Source organism: Electrophorus electricus, chromosome 3, assembly GCF_013358815.1.
Source record: "Electrophorus electricus isolate fEleEle1 chromosome 3, fEleEle1.pri, whole genome shotgun sequence".
Taxonomy (NCBI): domain Eukaryota; kingdom Metazoa; phylum Chordata; class Actinopteri; order Gymnotiformes; family Gymnotidae; genus Electrophorus; species Electrophorus electricus.
The window spans coordinates 13,703,108-13,720,712 of record NC_049537.1 but is presented as its reverse complement, the minus strand read 5'-3'; the positions used below and the strand labels follow the sequence as shown (position 1 = coordinate 13,720,712).

At 39.9% G+C, this 17,605-nt stretch overlaps 1 protein-coding gene across 1 annotated transcript; it reads left to right on the top strand.

The window, feature by feature from the left end:
- Positions 1 to 4,498: 4,498 nt before the first annotated feature.
- LOC113571564 lies at positions 4,499 to 16,244 on the top strand. The gene is made up of 4 exons (XM_027000572.2): positions 4,499 to 4,593; positions 14,924 to 15,643; positions 15,930 to 16,021; positions 16,211 to 16,244. Exons 2-4 carry the CDS (start codon positions 14,949 to 14,951, stop codon positions 16,225 to 16,227), a joined length of 804 nt encoding a protein of 267 aa, XP_026856373.2. The 5' UTR covers positions 4,499 to 4,593; positions 14,924 to 14,948; the 3' UTR covers positions 16,228 to 16,244.
- Positions 16,245 to 17,605: the final 1,361 nt, after the last annotated feature.

Sequence of the window (17,605 nt, the reverse complement as noted above, 5' to 3'; positions counted from 1 at the left end):
AACAAAAAAGAATGAGCAAGAGAGAGAGAGAGAGAGAGAGAGAGAGAGAGAGAGAGAGAGAGGCAACTCCCTGGAATGACGCAGATTTTTATCATTCCTGACCTTCATCTGGCTAATCTCTTAGCTGTTAAATACAACTATACTGGGTTTTTTTGTTCCCCCCATGACTAAACCACTACTCCAAACAGGCATAAAGAGTCTATGGAGCATCATGTATGCCTTGTTTCATTTCATGGAGTTATGAATATTTAGAATAATCTCAGGAAAAAAGCACCAGATATTAAAGTAATTAATGGAAACTATCATTAATGTGTTAATAATGAGTTAATAATTTATTTATTGCTTATCAGTCTTATATTTTGATGTCTTGGCAAATTTTATCTAGTTTTGCCAGAGGAAATCCTGCTTCTTCACATAGTCAGTGATGATAGTTTGACTGCATTTCCATACAAGGTATTTGTAATGAGGAACAGTCAGTGGGAGTCGGTCTCATATACCCACATACTCACTTTCTCCACAGAGCAGCTCACACATATGTGCTTTCTCCCTGTTTCATTCACAACCTTTTCATCTGTTCTAACATAAGGAACCATTGGGCTAGGGCATTTTGCTCTTATGTTGTTTGCTTTACATGTCCAGAGTTAAGTGAATAGACCCTCAGTACTATCAATATGAAGTTAAGGTTAACTTGGTCTTACCAAAACTGGTATTTATGCATTCTAAAGAGTTGGTTGCCAAAAAGTATAAAGTCTTTCATTAAGATTCTGATAAAATCCCCGGACTTTAGTATTTCATAAATAACTCACCACAGGGCTCGATGTTTCCAGGAATATGATGACTGTGCGTTGTGTTCACTACTGAGAAGCTATAGTCTTACACATCATATCTTCTAGTTCACAAAATAGGAATGAAGTATGCACTGATGAGGAACTGGGCCCAAATCAAGATTTGGATAAGGATATTTTCCTATTTTACTTGAAATGAAGGGTTATGGGTTGTTCAGATTTATAAACTAAAAGGAAACACACACACACACACACACACACACACACACACACACACACACACACACACACACACACACACACACACACACACAGAACAATGCCCTAGAACACAGATAACTTATTTAGAACAAAACATGCCTAATCTGATATTGTTTAATCATTGTTTTTCTTACTTATAGCAATTTAATCATTGTTTTTCTTATTTTTTACCTAACGTTTAGCGTTAGGTTAACACTTAATATGATTAACATTTAAAGGTTTTAACAATCATGTCATGTTATGACAAAGCCATCTAATCTCATTAAAAGCAACCTTGTGTTTTAACACAGAAAATAGACTTTTTAGAGATTTGACTTTTCTACATATGTGTGGAGCTGTTACACATATACATTGGTGCATGAGGAGAGAATCGGTTTATGCATACAGCACGTAATACATACACCTACAAACTTTTATTTGGTACTTCATTAGGAACGTCTCTAGTTTATGCCCATTTTATAAGTGAACAATTATATGCTGTAGTCCACCTGTCAGTATGCACAGCACCTTCTGCCCTGTTCATCAATGGTCTGATTCCGAATGCAGCACCACTGATAACTGGGTGCTATTTAGGTGGTGGACAATTTTCAACACAGCCTTCATATGAGCATGGTACACTTGGGAGTGGCATAGTTGTTGTGTTTAGGTGCTCATGTGACACAGCAGTGTTGCTCAGGTTTTTACACGTCATTGTCACTGTAAGGTTGAGGTTGACCTGCCACTCAAAAAAATATCAAAAGAATAGCTGTTGTGTGTCAGAAGTGGATTATTGATAATAGGTCAAAGGGGGGCTAACACAAACAAAAAAACTTGCAATATTTTTAATAAAGTGGGTTCAATAACTTCAGTAACCGAAAAAATATATTTTGTTTTAATTACAAATCAAATATTTACAGATGCGCGTGCACACACATGCGCGCGCACACACACACGCACACACACACACGCGTGCGCGCACACACACGCACGCACACATACACACACACACACGCGTGCGCGCACACACACACACACGCACACACAAGAATCTATATATTTCAAGCAAAGCTTTTCTTCATTTTCTCTATTCCCATCATTAGCCAGGGCAGAGAACCATCCATCCACAAGACCTGATATACTGGATATCTGATGCCTTCCTTTACTTCATGAGAGATCAGTCTGAAACTCTTCCTGAGTCTCTCTCTCTCTCTCTCTCTCTCTCTCTCTCTCTCTCTCTCTCTCTCTCTCTCTTTCTCTCTCTCTCTCTCTCTCTCTCTCTGTGTGTGTGTGAGAGAGAGAGAGAGAGACAGACAGACAGACAGACAGACAGACAGACAGACAAAAAGAGAGAAGCCTATTTATAGTGTGCTATGGTCGGCACACATAGGCCACTGTCTACTCTGGCTCAACTGACCAATGGACCCTTTCTGTAGAGGAAGAGGGAGGAGAAGCTAATTTCTGTTGTATGGAAGACTAAAGATGATGTCACCCTTTTAACCATTTTTGGATTTTTTAAAAACAAACAATACTTTTATCTGGATACCAGATCAGACATTAAACAAGTCTGTAAGTAAATGTATTAGTTTTAACGTACAGGCCAGAGTTTTCTTTATTTCTTTATTTCTGAATAGATTTTTCCTTTGCAAACGTACAGCAGGATATTACTAGATCAGCCTGTTGTTAACTTAAATAATATTTTAGAAACCATAGTCCTACAACCAATCTGATAAGATCTGAGGTGATTTGTTTGTTACGATGTTAATAATGGAATCTTTTTTAATGATAAAATATAATCATTTTTGCCAAGGTAAATAATGAATGCTTTCATCTGGTTATAATAACCAAATTCAGGTTTTTTTTCCACGAGTATGTGGTTCACTAATGGATAAATCATCTTCCGTCCCCATTAACCTTCTCACATGATGGTTTTAAATTGGGGGCTAACGGGCAAACTCGATTTATTTGATGTATTGGGGTCACTCACATGTGAACCAATCAGCATGCTCTTTCTAATGTGCACTGTGCTACATTGTTTCTGCTGTGTGTCCCTGTGCTTGCGGGGGTGCCTGTTTCTTGATGCAGCTGCTCTAATTGCTTGTTGTAGTTTTCAAGATTGACCAGAAGAGGGCTCCCTTGCCTGCTTGTGTCCTGTTTTGCCTTAGAGGCACACCCTTTTTTTTTTTTTTTTTTTTTTTTCTTCTTGAGCGCTTGCAGTGAACGTCCCCTGTCTTCATTCTCATTTTCTCATACGATGCACATGGCTCATTGCCATCATATTATTCACTATAAAGATTATATCCTCCAACTAGAACAATATTCTTTTTTATTCTCCATCCACTAGATTACATATCCTTCTACTTTCTTGACCCTTCTCCAAGCAGAAGAATGTATCTAGTTTAAGACATGATATGTTGTCTTTTCTTTGCTTTTCCTCCTGACCTTTAGACTGGCATGATTTTCTCTTCTGTGCGACAAAATGCATACACATAGACACTTGTATTGGAAAATGGGATCTGTGAAAGTCATGTACAATTTGAAAAAGAGCTTCAGTCCATCATACCCAGATTAGCCTCAGACAAACAATCTGTTACTTAATCCAGTCTGCCATTCGTCACATAATAATCAGATAATTAGATGCATACATTAGATGGATGGTTTTTGAAGAACATTTTACTGTGTTTTGTAAACTATATGGTAGTTAATAAACATATATGTATACCTTTGGTTTAATATAATGAAGAGCTGTGGAAAATACCCAGAAAAGACCAAAGACTTACTACCTGACAGGATTAAGTGAGGCCTGCCTTTCTAACGTGTGCGAACCTGTGGTGCTAGGTACCATCTCTCAGGATCTACTCAATCCATAAATATTCACACCGCTGAGAGAAAGACCTGAAAGACCTGCTGTCTGTCTGAGGATTCTTATTGAAAACCAATGCAAAGTTACAGACTGAGTGTTAACTAAATAATAGGTAATACAACCATTTTGCCACAAGGTGAAAAAAAAAACAACTGCACGTGATTCTTAGGGAAGATGACAATGGTTTGAATTATTGCGGTTTCCAGAAGTTTCATCCCACCACCCCACATAAGAACATTGTATTTGGAACATTTGTTTTGCATATTTAGGATCTCTTCATGTTCCATCTCCAGAACTTGAGCCCTCGGTAGGTATCAAAAGGCATATGCATCAGCTTCAGGCCTGGGTAAAAATGAGCTGCCTGTGCTGGAACCCAGCCAGACAGTGCATTTGCCAGCAGTGATAATCAGCATCTCAGACCTGGGCAGTGTTGCAGTCTACGTAGGAGTACTTCTTAAAGAAACCAGTTCCTCTCAACTCAGACAGACCATAGGAGATGCAAGCTTTGCCCTTAAACAGCTGCAGGCTGGGACAGTGCTGATAATGCCAGAGTGAGACTGAACGTGAAGAAGATGGCACTGTGACTTAATGTGTCTGTTTTCCAGTTCAGAGGAGGACGTGGTCTCAGCCTGACTGTGGCTGTGTGAAGGATCCTGTGACTCGACCGCATGTGTCAGCATCTTCTGTCTGGCTGCTCCGCCCTCCACAGTGAGTACACAGTGATTCATGCTGCGAACACATCAGTCAGATTTACTGCTTATTGTCTCACGTGCGGTAGTTAACATGTACGTCGGGTTCAAGGACGCCTGCTTGCAGGTATCATAATCAATGATGAATGAAGGTACAACAAAAACACCAAAACGAATATTCGAAAGGAATGAATGCTCTGCCGGTATCTGGACTGTTGTACGTTTTCTGTTCTTCTCAGGCTTATCTCAGTTTCCTCTCCATGCAGCTGCATCTGTTCTTAGTCACCGTGTTCAGCTGGGTGAGTTGGAATCAATCACCATATCTATGACATAGATGAAGGATAGTCTTCAGTGCAGTTGAAAATCCTTTTAAGTGTGTACAAGGAATCCAGGCCAAAGCACAATATGTATCAACCCCTAAAATAAGGGACAGAAGGCCTGTGTTGGAATGGGAGTGGTTTTAACGAGTCATATCCATACTTGCTGCTTCTCATGAGGCTCCTGCGGGCTCATGCTGATCTGTCTGCTGGCCCTACAAGAACACTGGGCTCCTGCATTGAATTACAAGCTTTGGAGCATGCAAGTCTCTTAGAAACAGTATGCAGTCAATCTCTGGTGTGGTGCAGGAGCCAAAATGTGGGTTGCTTGTTTAAGTGCATTTAACTTTGTTCTGAGTCTCATCCTTGGTGCTTCTGTACAGTAGTTTGGACAGATAAAATTACAGAAAGCAGTGTCATTTCTCACTGTCAGAAACACCCCTCGGGTGAATGGCTCATGAGGGATGCTCAGATTCAGGACTGTCTTCCGATTGGGTCTTATTGGCTTTGCTCATGTTAAATAGCTCAGTGTGCCAGCCACAGTATGATGAGTGCATGACAAGAGAGGCTGCATGTTCCCTTAAGATATTAAGTTCCCACTGCCTCACTCCCTCATTCTTTCATCTCCAGCAAGTTTTACTCTCCATGAATGATTAGTCAGAAGTGAAGCATTTGTGGTAAACAATGTACATTCTGATGTATTGTTCTTCACCAGATATCCTGTGCCTTTCTGGAATGTTGCCAGGGAACTTATATTGCCAATGAGACATTAGATGGTATGTGATGATGTCATGATGAGTGTAAAACTATTGAAGAGGGTGTGGGCTGGGGTTGAATATCACTCGAATTGTCCATTAACAGCAGACTTCTTGTACAGAGTTGAACAGACCAAAATAGAGCGCTGAATAGGTTTTGTTCACCAGGTCATAGAAATACAAGTGTGTGGCCTAGTCTTCGTCCATGCATTATGGTTCTCAGCAGTGGTGAGGACCACTGCAAAGAAAGAAAGGACACAAAAGCTTTTGGTAAAGGTCATGATGCACTTTTGAATAATGACCTGCTTTTCACAAGTAATAGTCCTACAGGAAGGTCTACCATGCAAAGCCCTTTCAGGCTGTTACAGCTTTGACTTGGACTAGTGGTCAGCATTTCACAGCTCTTTGTCATATGTTATAGGCCAATGTACAGGGAGGTAAAAAATGTTTTAAATAAGTATGATATCCTGATTTGGCCAGCCTCAAAACCGTTTATTAGACTCATCTGTTGAGCCATGGTTGTGGTCACTCTCACTCCAGTTTTGAAATACAGTCTTGGAAAACATGGACTCCATCAGGGGCACTGGCTCAGGGACATTGGATCTGCTTGTCTTTGGGGAATTTGAGACTTTGCCAAGTTTTAGCTAAACCAAATGAGGTACATGTTTCACATGTAGTCTTTAAATGACTAAGTGAGAGATCATTGCTATTTCATAGACAATATATTCCATAAGATTCAGAATACCCTAAATCTTGTCTTTACCAACTTTATTGCGAAAAGTTTATTGATGCATGAAGTTTTGTTAAAAACTCACCATTAAGCATTTTCTCAGGTATGTGTCATACTGATTGAAATTATTTCAGGGAGCTGCCTTGCAGGAAGCTGATAATAATATAATAAGCATTTGCACTGAATCTGTCTTTGTCCTTTAAATCCAAAAGATATATGGTTGTGAAAAGAGTCACTGTAAGGAAAAGCAGTCGAGTAAATCTGAATGATTATACTAATCTCCGCCTCACTGCTAAAGTCTGAGCTTCACTCCTAAGTCGTCTTTCCTGTTCTTCTTTTGTGCAACAGAAAAAAATGACCTTATGTTTATAATGAGCTACTTCAACGTTTCTGAAGATAAGAATATGCTCTGCTTATTTCTGTGCATCTTTTTTTTTGCGACAAACACTTTTTTGTTGACGTAGTTCCCTTTTTTCAGCTAACACCGTCTGAATATAGACCTCTCTCACCGAGCAGCACATCTAAAGAGGTTATTGCAAGTTTCACATCCAAAACATGTCACTTACAGAAGAGTTGTTACTGGAAGGCTCTAGTTTTCATGCTTGGCTCTCATTGGACCAGGGGAGTAGCATCACATTTTGGGCCTTGGGCACAATAGTTTGCTCAGGACCCCCTTCCACAACCAAGTCTCCCCCCAAAACCCCGCCTTCTTCAAAGAAAATAATGCAACAGAAAAATTATATATATCATGTATTTATAATGTATTTATATTGTTTCTTTATTAGATTGATTGGTATGCATTGGTATAGAAGTATTAAACGCTAGAAAAGGAAGAGGTGCCTGCTTTTTCTTCCTCAGTGACTATGGATGCTTTTGGAATTACATTGTGTGTTTTCCATTATGAAATCCTGATTTTGGTTTCATTTTAACCAGGTTTCAATTGCTATCTGTTCTCTAGTCAACAAAAAAGAAATTAGATGATAGATCTGCTGGAAAAAGGACCAAACCACTTTTGCGGGGCCTGGGCGTGGGGGTGGATGGAGAAATGAAAGAAAATAGACATAAACAGAACATATCATGGAAGATACAGTATATTATTATTTATTTACAAAAATAGAGAGTGTAAAAATTAGAAACTAAAATCCACATATTTCCGAGGCTTTTCTAGGGTCCCTGCAAGCTTCCAAACTTATGGGCCTTTGTCTTTGACACTGTTTGCATGCATGTGTTCCGGAACATCTGACCTTGGGTGGTGTCAAAGGGTAATGGACTAGCTCTGCGCATGCCACATGTGCGATACTTGCATGCTAGCTCATATGGCACGTCTTCATTAATGTGATACCCAGGACAGCTAGCGCTAACCAGTAGTATATTGGTGATGGCATTGGTGCTGGTCATGGCAGAATGGCGATAGGTCTGTTGATGTGGGTATTTAGTGTGAGCCAGTGATGTCATTTTGTTTAATATGCTTCCCCTGAGGTGAAGCTGTCTGCTCAGCTAGCCTCACTTGCAGCAGGTGGAGTACGATCATAACCTAGCATGACCATAACCTAGCACCTAGCACTAATGGAAGATATGCCATATACTGGGCAAGGTGTTTTTAGATGCAAAGCATTTCATGGAACAGTATTATAACTCACATACTCACCCACAGTTAGCAAGTAGGAAATTCTCCACAAGGTGGCGCTAATGGCACTCTATTAACTTTTATGTGCATTGGGACCGCGGACTGTTAGAATGAGGAGCATTTTGCAGAAGGTATATTAGCAGTCATAAATTGATATTTAGTTCGTTATATTAAGTTACTGGACCTAATCAAATCATATGTGAGTTCACAAATGTAGGAAACCTCAGTGACAAGTAGAAGCAGCACTTGAGTAACAGCCAGTGACAATACGAGAGACAACTCTGTCAGAATGTCTTCTGCCAGAAGCACCACTGCTACTTCAAATGCATTATACTCCTTGGGATTTGCGCAGTTATTCAAATCTCCAGTACACGTTGAACATAGCGTCCTTGATCAATCTATTTGTGTGATGACACCAAAACATCTGAAACCACTACTGAGCTTGTGCCTAAATTTTTATCTACACATGATACTGTCTGCATGACTTTTAAACATCCACAGTGCATCTTAATCAGTTATGAAATGCACAACCACATTGTTAAAGCTGCCCTATGTAAATGTGGGGAATTGTCCTCCTCTCTGGTAGAAATATGTAATTGCAGGAAACATGTGGAAGAACATTTTGTAACATGGGTTGTACTATGCTCCATTTCCGTGAGTGGATTTCTCTGATAATTGTGAGTGCGTTCAGGACTATTGAAAGAGAAGTCAATCAAAACTCTGTGATAGATAGGTTCTGATGACATAAGTGAATTATCTATTGTTGTAATTATATCCTAATCAGTATAATGTTGGGTTTGCATTTGAGACTTCAAATGCAGATACTTATGAGATTAATATTCATATTCATAGAGTACTAGGTTAAACTTTAGCTATAAAAGTGAATGGTCATTTTGGCAATGTATCTGATTATAGGTTGCTATCATCAGTAGCATAAATAGCTTAGCTAGGAGAAGGTACTGTTCTGAAAGCTATGCCAAAACTATATGTGTTTGCTTTAACATAGTCTGCTGTAAGATATCCGCACTGTCAAAAGTTACCTAGGTAAGTTAATCTTACACAAACCAGTAGCCCATACAATCCCAAGAAACATCATTTAGGTAATTTAGCCAGCTAGCCATCATTAACCATAAATTTTCAAGATATTTTAATTCAGGCTCAAGACATAAACTTGACAATAACAAAAAAAAAATATAGCTACTTTTTTTATGAGAATGCATATTACATATAGCATTGTTTACACAATAACACAGACACTAGCACTAGGAATGATCTGAGGATAGTTTTGTCAAACAACATAAGACAAACTCTGAAGCAAAAAGAGATAATGAAATAAAGAGCTAACATTAGTTACATATCTAAAAAAAAACTTCACACAACTTTACACACAAATGCATTAAAAATTCAACAACAACAATAATCTGGCTGGCCAATAAAATAAAACCAATAAAACTTTGCTACCTGTTCAGCTATAAAAAAAAAAGAAAAAAAAGAAAAGTAAATTCAGCATCACTCCTGAATCCCTTCAAGTCACGGAGCGGTCACCAACTCCAAAAATCAAACCAATGTTTATTCTGGTCTTAGCTTGAGCTCTGTCACTCTCCCTTTTAGCTTGCTTGCTCTCTTCAGTTATATGTTTCTTTGTACACAAGTTTGCCATTCCAGTGTCTCCGTATTCATCAGTATCTCTCTCCTTCCATTCACTAACTTTTGGTGCTGTACAGATCAGCACTATGAGCCACGCCCCCAGTTTTACTCAGGTAACTAGGCCATCAAGCTGGACCTTTTTTAGCCTGTGCATGTGACGTTAATATGTAATGACATCTGACATATATCGAAAAACTCTTGCCAAATCTGACCTGACAGTTCTGACTTTTGAATAAATATTTCATGCTTTATAGAGTGACTTGCAACAGTAAAACAACACTATGTTTTAACATTTTTTTCCCTCTTGACAAGCTTTAAGGCAGGTGTATTTTCTTTGTATACACAAGAAGATTGTGTAATCAAATGTATGTAATCAAAAATTTCAATAAATATTTTTGATGCATTCAAAATACTGTATTTTACTGTAGACTGCAGCAGTAAGTAACAGTACCACACATACACATGCCATTTCACATCTCCAAGATCAGTTTAATACAGGCTACCCCCAGTGTTCATGCTACTCCTTTAGCCTGAAAACAGCCAGCAAGGCTAATCCCATATCTGCTGCTGCAGCAATGCCCAAGTCCTCAGGTCAGTCGCGGGGCAAATTAAGAAACCATTTGGGCACTAACTAAAAGGCTTAGTGGGGGGCTGAGGGTAAAGGATGAGGAATTGTTTTCAGACTGAGGACGGGAGATCTGTCTTCATTTCGCACCAGTAATTAGACAGATATCAGAGTGCCTGTCTCATTAGTATTTTTCATGACTGAACAGTGCAATACATTCGAAGGTAGACTCATTTATTTAAATGTGTGCATTATCTCAACTCAGGGGTTCTTATTTTGGTTTTGTGTAGTAAGGGCATATCTAAACGATGCTGGATTCCACTTTAAAAGGTTATTTTTTCATTAGTACAATGAACTTTGATTACTAATTCAAATAATGTGTTAAAATTTCCAGTTGCACTGCTAAATCACTGGCATTGCACACTTTAAACAATTGCACCACAATGACAATTCACTCTCTTGTTAGTCAGCCCTTTTCTGTAGCCTCATGTTAGCACAGACTCCTCTGAGTGTTGTTCCTCATGCAATGGAATGGGCCACTTAGATTCCTGTGGGAAAAACAGATGGTGTGTTTTAATTGTGTTAGCTATATGAGACTGGGGGGGGGGGGGGGGGTCTGAAGACTTGTTGGCTCAAGTGAATGGAGGGGGAATTGGATTAGAAGTGACTAGTTCTGGGGAAAAAAACAGAGACACAGAAAGAGACAGAGACAGTGAGAGAAAGGCAGAGAGAGAGAGAGATAGAGCAAGAGAGAGAGACACGTATGTTCACTCTTGCCACAGTCTGAGGGACTGTGAGTGACCTTATCAGATACCAGGGATACAGAGATTTTATTATTATTATTATTATTATTATTATTATTATTATTATGGTAATAAGAGTATTGTAGTTTTATTGTTGTTATTAATATTATTGTCAACGATTGCAGTAGTATTGTAGTATTGTTGTTGTCTATTATATCTTTTGTTTACCATGTTAATTTCTACAAACTTTTACAATACAAATGTGAATATTTATCATACCAATAAAGCAACATTGAATTGAAATGAATTGAATTTATTTGAGAGAGATTCTGATCTGAGAAGCCTAATTTTCTGTGTTTATATCCACCAATGCTCCTACCCTTCTATCACTACTGATGATTCTATGATTTGATGTTGTACTTTAGAACAGACTTAATGTATACTAGCCAACAATGACAGGATACATCAGGATCACCCATTCAGGTGAGTGTACTAAGAGATTAAAGTAATATTTATTTTCCCTTAAAATCTGATGATTGCTTTAAATCCAGTTTGACAAGAGTTTTGTCTAAAAGCATGGATTTGGAGATAGTCAAAGCTGTACTTCATTTGGCTAAATGTCTATTCATTGATGAAAGCATGAAAGCAGTTATGAACTCACTGCAATAATAGATGAAAATCATTCTAAAACAATGTACTTCTGGCAGAGCTGTTATTGCAGTTGGACCTGGCATAACTTCCTTTATCAATGACAGATATGTGCTTCCTCTCTCTGCCAGCAGCCACCCCCTCCCTCTCTCTCTCTCTCTCTCTCTCTCTCTCTCTCTCTCTCTCTCTCTCTCTCTCTCTCTCTCTCTCTCTCACACACACACACACACACACACACACACACACTCCATTTCTTCCTCCTCTCTCTGCCACCCTTGAGCTAAATCAGATCTGAAGCATCTACTGCCCAACCTGCTTTGCTGTCTCACTGTCTGTCTGTCGCTCTCTGTGTCTTTCTCACTCTCTCTGTGTGTTTTTATATCTTTTTCTTTCTGTCTTCCTCTAATGAGACTGAATGTGACACAGAGGGACAGAAAAAAGAGCAGAATTGCTGAATCTGGGTCTTGGGTCTAAATTTAACAAATAAAATCAGGCCTCTTACATAAAAATGTTTTTAAAAAGTGACAAAATGGTATTGTGAAGACAGTGAAGGGTACAGTAGAGAATACCATGTGCACAGGCCATAGCTGATTCAGAATTCCCATTATTTCTCTGTATGGGCACAAATGCCGTAAATATCGCTCCTACACAGCAGACTGATCAGATTTGTATTTATAGTGTTATAGTAGGCGTACTTCTCTCACGCTTCAGTGGGGCAGTTTTGGATTATTTGTGGGTCTGTAGTGTGGATAAGGGGGTGATGACTGAAGTTGAAAGGTGGACTCAGACTGTGAGGAAGACATGACTACAGGGGACAGATTGGAATGATGTCATTACTAACAGAAATATGAGTCACTGAAGTGTGTGTGTATGTGTGTGTGTGTGTGTTTAAGAGTACGTAAGAGTGTGTAAGTGTGTGTCAGTGTGTCGCTTGGTAAGATAAAGCTCGAGGATACTGAGACAGAGAGAGAGGGAGAGAGTGGGAAAGTGTTCCTCTTTGGAGTGCGCCACGTTTGTGCTGATGCTCCTGTGTCCAGATGTCTCCAGTCTCCTCCGCCAGTAAAGGAGTGCCAGCACGTGGCCCTCTTAGGCAGCATTAGAGGTTTATTTGGCCCCAGCGGATAGTACTTGGCACAGCAGACACAGACATAGGCACCTTTGCTGCTCAGGCTGCTACAGGACTTTACTGACAACCTGCACTGAGAGGACGACAACGGGAAAACCCAGTGGTCCCAGGTGAGCTGCAGGTTTTGTGATTGAATTTTTAAGGTATACCACATGCGTTAATAATGTGCTGTGAATGATTTCTCTCTGTCACTCTCTCCGAGTGCAATGCTGGTGGCTGCTTAGGGGGCAATTTTTCCTTCTCTGGCCACTTGATCAGAATCCACTCCCTCTGTTAACAGGATTGCAGTGTCATGAGAAAACAGCAAGACACGGGCTGCTAACGTGCCTGGCTCCTGGCTGTGTCTCCACTGACTCGGCCAGCAGAGAATATTGAATTTCAGAAATGACTATTGATTGATTACAGGCTTTCTCAAGTTAATTGATTAACCTACTGCAAAGTCTCTGCCATGGATTTGTCTGCCAGTTTCAGTGTACTATATTATATACTGTGCTTTTTAAGGATTTGTTTTTCTTCTTTGTTTTCCATCAAGCGATAGTAGTTTTCACCCTCATGTTGAGTATAATTTGGTGTTCAGTTTGACTGCTATCCAATTTCTAGAGTCATGTGTAGCAGGTTGTATGTTTTACATATTTGTAATGAATACAATGCAGCAACTGAGGCATGAATGCCCTGTCAGGTCACACTTGTGTACCCACAAAAGCTGTCTGGTCCAATCAACTGGGGCTAGTGGGTGATAGGGGACTGAAGATGAGCCCGAGGATACACCAGCCATGTCATTAAAGCATATCATGACCTCATGATTGAGCGATACAGCTGTGCAGTGCCATGTTTGAAAACATGTACTCGTGAGTATTGATTTTTTGGAGGGACATTGAAAGTGCCGTTGGCATGATGCTTTCTGTGTTTCTCACAGTTGAGTGCTAAGGATAGCAGCACCATCTTGGACTTGCTTGTTCCATCCAGATTCCAACATGAGAATCATGAGTTGTTTGGTTCCCCAAACAACAGACCCATTTTATTGGCACATGCAGTTGGAGTCGGTTTCAGATGGGGTACCTGCAATTTAGCAGGTGTTTATCCATCCCCAATTATAGCATGAGTTAAGTATGAATGGACAAACAAAACTGGCCAGACCTGAATCATACCTGTGGTTCTGTGGAAGCCTGCTCTGGGTAGAGCAGGGCAGTTCTGTGCCAGTCACTCTGAGGCAGGCGCATGTGGACCAGCAGAGAGGGTTGCTTGTGCCCGCTGAGGGTGTCAAGCGGTGCCATCCTGTCAGAGGACCTCTGCTCACGCTTGTTTATAGAGAACCACTAGATCTGCACTGCACGTTTTTCGATAAGGCTGTGTAAATGTCAACTACAATGCCTGTGTCCCTTTATTCTATTTATTTATTTAAGCAAAGATGATTAAATACAGCGTTGCATTCAGCACCACATCCAGACCGCTTTAGTTCACGAGGATGACTATGTATGTTCTCTCTGTAAATACACATGAAGGGGACATATTTACCTAATTAATCTCTTGCCATGTCATCTGTGCAAATGGGATTTTGATCCCAAGGTTCGTTAAAAGTTAAATTAATAAAATGAATAAAATTCTAGCAAAAAGGCATTTTTGTTTAGGAGGAAATGGACTCTTCTTGTGTCATGTCCTGGCAATGGTATTATTAGATTGATTTATTTGATCCACTAATACATTAAAACATGCTGGCATGTATTAATCTAGACAAATGGATTATAGTGCCATAACAAAGTTGTACTGAACATTGTCAATTGCATTCATAATGTTTATAATCTTGTAAAAAACAATATGTATTTTTATACTTTTCCCACTATATTAAATAATTATTAATAATAATAATAATCTGTCTGCTGAAGTTCATACCATCCTGTTTTGACTATATACATCACTGCTGAAAGTTGATGTTTTGCAATACACAGGCTAGGCTAGCCACAGCAAAATAGTGGTACTTTAACACATACAGTGTTTATATAAGTCCATCTAGACACAAATGAACATTGTAAGAGTAGGAATTATTCTTAGGTATTTCAACACAGATGTTTTCACTATATAAGGCCACATTTACCACACACACCTCTGTAGCAGGGTGGCAAAATATTTCACTTTAATTTGGTTTGGCACACTTCATTTAAATAAAAGTGTTGCCATGATTTTTCCTCTCTAGTTTTTCCTGGGGAACTTCCTGGGCCATGAGTACTGGAATGAACATGAAGACCATCTCTCAGGACCATGGTGACTCTGGCATCCCTCTGCCCCGCGCCATGACCACTTTCTCTAGGCTGAACACTGGGCAATGCCAGCCCTCGGCCTCCACCCATGCTAGTCGCACCAGCTCCAAGGAGCTGCCGAAGGAGGCAATGTCAGGCGTTCAGGGTCGGCGTCAGAAAGCTGTTCGGCCTGGGCCCTCACCCTGGCGTGTTGTTGGCTCCCACACTACCTACAGCAGCCCACGGGTCCCTGGGCAGAATGCATTCCACTCCAAGGACATGCCGGACCTCCGAAGAGGCCCACTGCCCCAGGAGAGTGTCAAAGAGCTGGCAACAAATGGAAACAAGAACTGGAAATCAAGCCAAGTCCATTTCAAAAGTCTGGATAATGCTGACATTCATCCGCCTTCTCGTTCACTGGCACAGGATTTCCAGGTGGGAAGAGCGAAGGAGGGCCAATCCCGTCTTCGAACAGCCAATGGGAATCTTCTCTGGGGAGTGTCCTGTGGTAATCAACCTGCCATCAACAAGCAAAGAAGCAAACTGACAAATGGAGGCATAAATGCGAGAACTGTGATGTCTCACCGGCCTAAAATCCAGAACACCAGAGTAAACAACATAAATTCTGCAGGTGGTGGATCACCGCATATGGCTGCAATGGTACCATTCAGATTCAGGTAAGAGATTTTGGTTTGTAGTTATAGATCACCCCTACTGACTCAGGCTTACACACTGCTGAGTTAGTTAGTGTCTATGCATATTTAAGTTAGACTTAGTTCAACATAGGACATTTTGCTGCAATGTCTTAAATTTATGAATTTTCCCTGCAAAAAAATGTGATACATTTTCACAGTGATGTAACTATTATGTATTGTCAGGCTATGGCTCAGTGCACAGTAGTTTTTATTATTTAGAGGCTGGGATTTATAGATGCACACATGTCCATGTCTATCTGTGCTCCAGGCTTCAAATCCAGGAGGACACAGATCCTTCCTTTTTGGAGGATATGAGCGACTGCTCTTCAGACTCTATGGAAGTGTGCTGTGAAGATTTGGGTGAGTTCTCCCCACAGCACCCCGGAGTTCATGGTTGGTGTCTTACACTTGCTATGTGATCTATTATTAAAGGCCTTTGACTTTGGACATGGACATAATTCAAGCCTGGCAAAATCAGATGTAATTACTGTCTCTGCAATTGCTAGGTGCAGTGAGAACATGCTATTTTGTCTCTGTTTCCACATTCAGAGTCCCACCATAACTGAGACAGCTGGACTGCTTGAGACCGGTTATGCCTTTTCCATGATATCTTTTCCATGATCATAGCTTTGCCATCAGTTGAGCATTTAGGCCTAGGGAGTCATGCATCCTGAGGACTGAGTGCAGTTCAGTAACCATGGGACTCTGGTGTACAGCTGTGCTCATACCATTGCTGCTCAAACTTAGAGGGATGTTTTATGTATTTAACAGGCAGTTAGAGGTACAGATAGATGTATAGTTTCCTTAAATGCTTTTTTTATCGCCCTTATATTCACTGCCTTCTACATAAAGAAAACCAACAAAATACAAAAGTATTTTTTGGTTTGGAATATTGATGTTTTCAAACCTGTGAGCATAGGTTGAAGTAGGTAGCACCGCTAGGGGTATTACACATAATACAAATTAATAGCAAAGGAGATGCAGTTACTTTTGTGTCAGGCCATACTCTGGCTCAGAGACTATTTCTGCATATTGGACCTCTTTAATCTGTTCTCACTTGCTGACACATAATACTGTGTAGACACTTTCTCTGTCAAGGGCCAACTTTTCTTTTTAGTGTCTTTAATAGATAATTAGAGATACATACCTGAGATTACATTTATAATGACAGAATTGGAGACACACACTTGAGAGTGCATAGATAAATAGATAACTAGAGACACATACTTGACAACAATATGGTAGTTAGACAAATGGGAAACAAATTCTTATATCTGGCAAATATTAAATATTAATCTGTCAGTTTAAAATTTACATTGTTGAAGTACAAATGTAAAAAACATGTCACTAAGACTTTTTTGGTATTCAATGATTGCATGATTACACTTGTGAGTACACTTGTTAGCTGCAAGTCACGTAACTGGACATGCTATCTGAAAATGAAAGTAACTTTAATGTTTCTCAGACCCACTACACATAACAGTTAATATTCTTTTTACTAGTTTAAATGGTACTGATAGTTGAACTTAGTGGACTTTTAAGCTTGCCAGCACCACTGTCTTGTGGGAGTCAGTATTGACTTAGTCATGAGCTCAGTTCTGGAGAGTCTAGGCTTAATCTCTTTGCCTTGAACTAGCATCTTAAATGCAACAAATACCAAGAAGCTGACTAATGGGTCTACTAGTTAGACCTAAAGATTCATTGTACTAGGTACTATGCTGGATCATTGTATGTCTGCTTGTCCCATTTGTCTGTGCGAGGATGTTCATGGAGAATTCGTGAGCAGACTTTTGGCAAGGAAAGCATGAGAAAACATACTGTAAATAACATGTGCATAATTCTGACAGCTTTGTTTTTCCAAATCCCACACATACCATTGGCCAGTCCCATAGTCCCCAGTGTTTCGAAATCCATGCAGTAGTTGTGCAATACGATTAATCACTC

What these genes read in the sequence shown, in the direction of transcription:
- LOC113571564 (XM_027000572.2), top strand. Translation starts at nt 14,949, where the DNA reads ATGAGTACTGGAATGAACATGAAGACCATCTCTCAGGACCATGGTGAC. An exon ending in ATGGTACCATTCAGATTCAG is followed by an intron (nt 15,644 to 15,929) that starts GTAAGAGATTTT and finishes TCTGTGCTCCAG; the next exon opens with GCTTCAAATCCAGGAGGACA.